We start from the raw sequence: 8,988 nt of genomic DNA, 5'->3' as shown, positions 1-8,988 counted from the left end.
ACCTCTCTCATTCTCCCTTAGCTTAGATAGTTTCTAGCATTTGGGCCATGTGCTCTTTATTATGATTTTCTACATGAGAGAGAGATCTGAAAATCAAATAAAGGGTCAGGCTTGAACGCAGACAAAAACTTTTTTTATCTGCTTTCCTATGAACTTTGGTTTCTGGGCTTCCATGAAAAGTACAAGATGAGATCTGAATTTGTTGAGCATGAACCTATCAATCAAGGTCAGGGAATTGGATAGAGAAGTTAGAAAAGAAGTGTTAGCCTTTATCATTTTCTGCATACGTTTTTTCTTGCTTCAATTATCCCCTGATAATGCAATAATGAAGATAATCTTGAAAGAAAAGGGAATAGCAGATCAGAGGGGGAAGGAAACCAGTTTTGATGTTTGGCCACTGAACAATAATATGAACCATAACAGAACTTATCAGTAATGTAAGTTGCAGTGGCTCACTAGGATCTTGAGCTTCTCCTGCTTCAGCTTCTATCTCATACAAGAGAATGTTCTTTGTATTTGTATGTGATTCCAGTATAAGATTTTTAACAACAATGCCAAAAGAATTTTGTACACTTGATTTGTCTTGTTGCTAAGAAGTTATTCTTGGCCGGATGGGATGCTTATGCATGGATTTGCCAGATCACTTGTTATTAGTTATTTCCAGCTCCCTTAAAAGTTGAGATACACTAGAAACATGCTCTGGATAGATGTCTAAAGAATATATAATCCTCGCTGGGGGAAATACACTGAAATATGCAACATTTTGATGCTTTTCTGTTGGTATTTTTCTGTTGCAGTAGATAGATTGTTATGCTGTTGGCACTCGCAACTTATTCCTGCAATTCTCTATGGACATGTATGGATTGTGGAACTCTGATAAATGTTTGTAGTAAGAACACCATTGAGACATGAAGATGATAACACCTTGAGGAACTCTAGTGGCCACCATTGCTTAATTATGACTAATGAAAATTGGATGATCTCTAATGCATCTTCCTAATTGCAACAAAAGTTATGATTGATTTTTTCCGGTTCCTGTTCTATAATTCAAGTTACTAGTTCACTGTAGTTTAATTTATGAAAATGTGCTTGTAATTTTTGACTTGTTTTTAAAAGTGAACTTCTGGTATTTCTGCTGATTATTGTGATTGGTTTGATTTGCATTCTACTTGGCCTGAGATAGGAATACTTGACAAATGAGGATCCGTAATGTTGGCCCCAGATTGTTGGGAAAATGTTAGGTGATTATGATTATAATTTCTGATTATATTGTACCAGGAAATAATTGGATGTTTGTGGGGTCAAATTTACTACTATTTGGAAACAGTGGAACATTTGTATGCTTTTATCTTAAGATAGAATACTAATTAAATTCTTTATTTATTAATTTATGTTGCTCCATGTTATGTCACTAGGGTGAACCTTGTGTTCCTCATGTGAGAAAAGGTTTTCTTTTTATTAATTTATGTTGCTCCTGGCTATTTATTTTTGCCTCTCCAGATTAGACTAGTGGTTTTTTAGTGGTTTTTTTTCTTTCATATGACATATGAATTCAACCCAAAAGTATTTCCAATCAATTCCATGTCATGACATCTGAAGTCAGCTGTTGCTAGTCACCATGTGTAAGAAGTGTGATGTTGCTAGGAAATTTTGCTGCCATTAGTGGTGGTGAGAATGGGAGGAAGAAAAAGGATGAAGCTTAGAAATAAACTCAGAAAAAGAGCAACTCAGAGACAGAGAAGCAAGCTCAATTTAATTGAGATTCCTCAACAATGGAGTAGAGAATTTGTCATTGTACCACTGCCCTTATAAGTTCTCATTGCTCTTGGGATCAATTTAGCACTGGTTCTCGAACATGCAATTTCTCAAATATCTGGAAGGAAACTTTGTTGAAATGCACCAAGATGTTCCACCTAATTTAAATATCAAGTAGATCATCACTATGGGTTCCTCAGATTGGTGATAAGATCGACCCATTGTGCTACGTGCAAGCCTCCACATTGGCTGCATTAGTTAATTGATTAAGCATCACTGGTACATGCTAATATGAGTCCTCAAATTCTTCTCTAATCTCTAGAGTTTGCTGAATGTGGCCGTTTCTTGCTCATTGTCCCTGTTGAGGTAGCTTTAAACGATAAATGACAAGGGTTTGAGGTTGTTCCTTTTACATGCATATTGTGATTCAGTTGATATATTTAGATGTGTGCTATGCATATGTGTGCAGGTATTCAAGTGCGAACAACTAATAGGGCGGGCTCACAACAGTTAGGAATTAATGGGCGGGATGATGGTCCAGTTGTGAGTCCCTTGTTATTGTTGAATGGAAAGAATTTTCCTCCTATACTCCTGTTTCTGCTTGTTTGCTGTTCACTTCATACCATCTCATACTCTTTTTTTAATGTTACTCCTTATACTCTGGTTAGTTTGAGTCTTAGAATGTATTTCTTGCTTCTCTGGTTTTCTTTTCAGATCACCACACTCTGCAGGGAAGAACAAACAAAATTTGTTTATCAAGATGTGATGCTCGCATATTCTGTTTAGGCGTTAGAATTGCCAGACGACAGATGATTGAACAGGTAAATCAGTCATGTCATTTGTATAAATGTAATCAGTTTGTAACCATGATAACATTTTAGGGCATTTCTCAAGTGGCCTATATTATGCTACTTGTATCTGCAAAATTTCTTGTATTGCTGGTTGACTAGAGTTTGTGCTTCTAGAAATTATTTTGTAAAACTATTGGTCATTCAATAGTAGAAGTCTTGAAAGTTTAGCTAAATGTGCAATATTACAGCTAAATAGGTCACATAATTCAATGCTTGCATATTAGAAGCAGGCATTGGGAGTCATTGATGGAGAAGCATTAGGCAAGGTTTTGGATTATGTTTCTTCTGTGTTGCTAGGTTTTGAAAAGTCTCATGTGATTAGATGGGTTGCCAGTATTGTGTGGTCTACAAGTTTTTTATGTGATATGTGGATATAGTGTATTTACATATTGTTGTCAACCACTTGCTTTTGAGTTACGACTAGATTAAGCAGATTTCTAGCCACTATAAGCTTTATGAAAAGCTGAACCTGCCTAAGACAATCTTTCTAGCCTCTTCCTTCTAATTCTCAGAGGCCATTTAATACTTAGCAATTTTATCATCTTGCCATAAGAACCCAATCTCAAGTTAATTACTTTTCAACAAACCCTATTTTGACATGATTCAATTAACCAATGGAACTCAAATCTGTTATCTTCAACCCTAGAATGTAAAGAGGATTGGGAAAATGCAAATGCAAATTAATCCTGTAATTCAAGACAGATTAATGGAAAAATCAACTAACCAAGTTAATTTAACCCTAACCGAAGGACTCGTGATCATTAAACCTGACCTGAAAAGCCACACTCAAGAGCTTGAGGTGGCAAGGAAAGCTGAAAAAGCCTTGACATAGGAGTTCAAATGCACTCATTTATCACCCACGATGTTCATTTCAATCGAAATTACAAAAAAAAAAAAAAAAAAAGGGTGAAGTCCGCAATTGCGTTGCCAACTTCGCCCGATAAAAAGTAAAAAAAAAAAAAAACGAAATAGGGGCGAACTCTTATTTCGAATTGGAGGAGGATGGAGGCCCCCCTCCAGCCTCGGCCGCCCTTAGCTCCCTCGGCGCTGGCTTGCCGGCTCTTGGAGAGCTCGTGGTGGCATCGCCATCCATCCAGAGGCTTCCGGTGACCCGATAAGATCTCACCCTCTCTTCTTCCCTCCCTCTACCCTTACTGAGTTTGGCAAGAGCCGCCAGAGGCCCTCTCTTCTCCCCCTTTCTTTCTCTTCTTCTCTTTCTTCTCTCTCCCTTTGAGATGGCCGTTGTGCTGTTTTGCATGCCGGAACCAGACCGGTACTCGCTGGTACAGTTCGCACGGCCTGAACCATCCAGTTCGGGATGGTTTGGTGAACGATGTTTTCCACTTAATTTCACATTTGTCATAGAGGAAATTTTGCTTGGTAGGTTGAAATGTAGACCATATCAAAGCATCCATCAGATATACCCTGTGCAAGATTTGTTGTACCAATCTATATAGCCCTATTTCGGGCATACCGTACAGTACCAATAAGGCATTGGTAGATACTGAGGTTTGGTCCAGTGTACGAGTAGAATCAGTTCGAATCAAATCGAACTACCCTGTACCTCTTGGTCCCATGTCACACTGACCCATACTGCCTGTTTTTAAGCAGTATCGTGCTGCACATGAGGAATGCTATACCGGTATAGTGGGAAAACTGTACCATACTGACTGTATTGTGCCTTCTGGCAAGGTACTGATACTGTAGCTAGTACCAGTACAATGACACTTGATCATGTGTTTGGTGTAGAATTTATCCTATGCCACTCATGGAAATAGTTCCTGAATCAATGTTTATCATAATATAAAATACCATCATTTCTAATTTATATCTTATATGCTGCTTATTTATTTTTATATCATGTTCTCAGATGTTCTTAATCAGCAGTTCTGGTTTGTATTCACAATTTAGTTGTTAACCTTGTGTTTAACATTCAGGTTCTTAAGCTGGTGCCAAAGGAAGAAGATGGTGAACAATTTGGGGATGCACTTGCCCGTGTTTGCCGTTGCGTTGGTGGTGGAACTGTGACAGACAATGCAGATAGTGACAGTGATATTGAAGTGGTGGCAGATTCTGTCACTGTTAATCTCCGTTGCCCTGTAAGCATTTGCTAGTGTATTTATATGCAAATTCTTATGACGTATATTTCTCACTTTCTCAGTGTTGCTGCCCCTGGTACTCTGCTGTAGCTTGATCTGAATGGCTATCTCAATCCCAACTGTATAGAGGTAGCCTTCCAGATCAAAGGATGATCTGACGAAATCTTAGAACTGAGTTCACTAGTTTATGGCATAATACTAAGCCCTGCAAATTGGTGCCAAATTGATGCCAAGGCTACTCTAGGCAAGAGACATGCTGATGTCCTGATGGGCTGGTTGGCAGGGTGGCAAACCTCCCTTATTTCTATGCAATGAAAGGTCATGCATGGTTTTACTAATCAACTACTTGAAATATGGAGAGATCTTAGAGATTTGTGAGATTACAGCATCCAGTCAGCAAAGGTGAAAAGCAGGCCTATTCAGCTATAATATAACATGATCGGTATTGGAATCCCATGGCCTGTTCAGTAATGAGAATGTGAGTTTGGAGGCCAAAAAATTAGAAAAAATTGCAGCATGTGCAGTCTTGTATTTCATGGCACAGCCAGGATGGTGATACTGAAATGTTCTTTTCTTGCATTGTTAGTTATTGTTATTAATGTTTTGCTGGGAACTTGTAATAATGTAGAGCATTGTTTTCGTATCCAATTGTTATTATGAGTTTGTATCATCCCCATTTTGAGCATGCCTCTACTTCATCTCTATTTTGCAAATTTGAACCCTTATGGCTTCCTGTATCCATCTAAGACCACCTATTACACTTATTTGTCATTTAATTTTAAAGCAAGATATGGTAATGAACATATTAAGATTGTTCATTTGCATGCATCCAATTTTGTTCTTTGATGGTAATATTGCTTCCATAGTGAAATGTGAAATATGAAGCCAATTCTTTAACTCAAACTTCACCAGTAAAATGTTGTCAGTTCAATGATCTCAGCTGCAGGAAGCTCAACTAGTCTTTCATCCTCTTGTGGACAATATGCTTAGTGGTTTGTCCCTGTGCAGATGACTGGGTCTAGAATGAAGATTGCTGGTAGATTCAGACCTTGTGCTCACATGGGATGTTTTGATCTAGAAAGTTTTGTGGAGCTTAATCAACGTTCTCGGAAGGTGACAATTTCTTCATTAATATTTCATTGATCTGTTCCCTCCCTTGCTGCTAGTCTCATAATTTTTCTGGGTTTTTGTGCAGTGGCAATGTCCAATTTGCCTCAGGAATTCTTCTCTGGAAAACATCATAATTGATCCGTATTTCAACCGCATCACTTCTTTGGTAAGTTCACTTGGAACTTGGATCTACCCCAACTCGATCCATCAATATTCATCTATACGATTGCATTTTGATGATACAGATGCGAAATTGTGGAGAAGATGTAAATGAAATTGATGTGAAACCTGATGGTTCTTGGCGTGTCAAAAATGTAGGTGAACATCAGGATCTTGGAAAGTGGCATTTACCTGATGGTAGTCTTTATGTGGCAAACAATATGGAAGTTAAGCCTGACGTGGATATCATGAAGCAGATTAAACTGGAAGGTTTTTCTGAAGGGCATAATAGTCTAAAATTAGGAATCAAGAAAAATCGCAATGGAATATGGGAGGTTAGTAAGCCTGAAGATTTCGGGCATCCATCTTCTGAAAAACATATGCTGGAAAATTTTCAAAACCATTGCCAAGATGGCATCCCCATGAGCAGCAGTCCAACCGAAAGTTACCAAGATGGGGAAGATCCAAGTGTTAATCCAGAGGGTGGGGGGCGTTTTGATTTCTCTGTGAATAATGATCATGAAGTTGATTCTCTTTCTCTGGACATTGACCCAACTTTCAATATTGAGGATAAAATTCTTCCAGCACCAACGAAAGATGCAAACATTATTGTTCTCAGTGATTCTGATGAAGATAATGTTACTTTGATCTCTCCTAGAACTGCCTATGAAGCAGGTCCAGCTGATGATACTAGGATATCTTTTCCTGCGAGCCATCCTGGAGCTCCAGGACCAGACTCTGAAGAACTGGGTCTCAGGACCAGCGGTGCTTCATGCCTTGGTTTTTTTAACAATGATAATGATGATTTTGGATTGCCATTCTGGCCAATGCAGTCATGTCCACAGGCTGGTCCTGGCTTCCAACTATTTGGTACTGATTCCAATGTCTCAGATGCTTTAGTTGATGTGCAACAACATTCTCGTGGTTGCTCACCGCTTAATGAGTATGATTTGGTATCAGGTGGTGGTTTAGGGGAAATTTCACAAGCCCATGTCCTTTCAACCAGTCATTCTTATGCTGAAGTAAATGGGAGCCTGGTTGATAATCCTCTAGCAGTTGGTGACAATGATCCCTCTCTGCAAATTTATCTTCCAAGCCAGCCAACTGTTGTTGCAGAACATGCAGAGACAGGCAATCATGGAAGGATGGTTAATGGTGTCCATTCTGATGATTGGATATCTCTTACACTTGGTGATGCTAACGGAGGTAATGTGGACCCTCCTTCAACAAACAAGTTTTGCTCGACACAGCAGAAGAGTGGGATAGACTCATTAGCCAATGCTGGTTTGTACCATTTTCTTGAATTAACCTTTCCTCCATAGTAAGTTTTGGTGTTAAATACTAAAATTTGGATGTTAAATAATAAAATGGTACTAGTTTTCGTCCATCTTCTTGTTATCCTCCTTTTTGGTATAAATGCATTAGTTTTTCATTTTATCTAGAATATCTTGGTTGAAATATTTTTATGTTGCTGTCATTTTTTGCCTCTGTAGCTCTTTTATTTACTGAGTTTTTTTGTTGTACTGCATGGTTGCTTCCTAATCGTTTCATATGATTTGACCTGCTATCTGGCTATCCATTCTGCTGCCTCTGCTTTCACCTGCATCTAAAACTGTTTACTTCTTTCCATCCCCTATATTTCTCACTTGGATCTATTGCGGTCTCTCCTTCTCCCTTAGGTTATTAAACTTTAAAATATGACATGCTCTCTTGTTCAATTTAACTTTGGGCTTTGAGTGTTTGTATTATTGCATGCTTTGATTCTTATTTGTTGGTTGCAGCTTCAATGCTTCAAGGCATGGATGATGGCAGAGTCAACAAAGTCTCAAGTAGACAAAGGTCTAATGGTCCTTTCTCACCTCCTCGCCAACCGCGTTCAGTTCGTCCAAGGCTGTATCCATCAATAGATGCCGCCTCAGACTAGCTGTTGGACTCTGATTTTGGGGTCGTGGCTCTTTTACGGACAAAAGAGAACTTCACCCACCTTGACATGCTGCTTGCAATGAGTCTGGTGATTGCTTCTTAACCCATTCTTGTGTAATTAAGAGGCAGAAAAGTGGCTACATCTTATCACCAGAGGAGTGGGTTAATTTGACGTGTACTTCAAGATTGCATTGGACATACTAGAAATGCATGTCTGATGGTGAGCTTAAGATTTAAGCTTGTTGGCACTGTTTTGTGCCTTTGTTTTGATGCTATCTCTAGTGATCCTTCCATTTCGGCCAGGTTGGTGTAAAAGTTTTATGTAATCTGCAGGCCTCAGCATGCTCCTCTGCATCAGTATGCAGAATAGAAGCTAAAGGTGACTACAAGTGGAGCCCTTGCTGAGGCATCAGCATTATCAGTGGGAAGGCCTGTCATATCTCTATTTGAATTCAGTCCCTGTAAATTCGTATGTATAAGAGTTCCATTAGTAATTGAAGAAAGTATGGCCTCCATTTAATAGCTAAACAGCTAATGATCAGATGAAGGCAGCATTAACCATTTTACCATGATCGGTATGTGACATGCACGAGTCGGTGAACACATCCAAGTAGTACACCGGAGCATGTCATGCCCGTGTAATTTAAGTGGTCTGTTACAGTTCTATCTTTGACGTAGCAAATCAATTGTGTCATGCTGATTTTTTGGCCTAATGTCTTGCTGATTAGAGATTCTGCTGCTGCATGTCAAGACAGCATGTGGACATGCTGGTTTTCTACCTTTCTTACTTGCTGTTGAAATAATTATGTTCTGTAGTCAACCAGAGTTCTCATTTTAATGGGTCTGAGATCTCCTAGGTTTCCTTTTTCTTTAGCGAAATTCTTTGTGCACCGCGTGTGGTGCAGAAAATCGCGCACCACGTGCAGTGATTTGCACGTGTGGGGCCGGTAAAATTTTTTTTTTTTTTTTTTACCCCCTGACATCTGTGGGTCTGCATGTGAGCGAATCACCACCGCACGTGCGGTGTGCGGTGCGGTGCAGAAAGAATTGCTCTTTTCTTAATTCCAAACTATATGTTCACAGAAGCTTGA

At 39.1% G+C, this 8,988-nt stretch overlaps 1 protein-coding gene across 1 annotated transcript; it reads left to right on the top strand.

Moving 5' to 3' along the window:
* The first annotated feature begins 2,143 nt into the window (after positions 1 to 2,143).
* Positions 2,144 to 8,610, top strand: LOC140857253 (E3 SUMO-protein ligase SIZ1-like). Its single transcript, XM_073256015.1, is given in 8 exon segments — positions 2,144 to 2,298; positions 2,470 to 2,488; positions 2,491 to 2,576; positions 4,544 to 4,705; positions 5,714 to 5,818; positions 5,901 to 5,981; positions 6,061 to 7,258; positions 7,756 to 8,610. Coding segments are annotated over 8 exon segments (1,893 nt in total). The 5' UTR covers positions 2,144 to 2,199; the 3' UTR covers positions 7,899 to 8,610.
* The last annotated feature ends 378 nt before the right edge of the window (positions 8,611 to 8,988 follow it).

This window comes from Elaeis guineensis, chromosome 4 (genome assembly GCF_000442705.2).
Source record: "Elaeis guineensis isolate ETL-2024a chromosome 4, EG11, whole genome shotgun sequence".
In the NCBI taxonomy this organism is placed as follows: Eukaryota; Viridiplantae; Streptophyta; class Magnoliopsida; order Arecales; family Arecaceae; genus Elaeis; species Elaeis guineensis.
The sequence above is the reverse complement of the archived record's forward strand: the minus strand, read 5'-3'. Positions and strand labels throughout refer to the sequence as shown.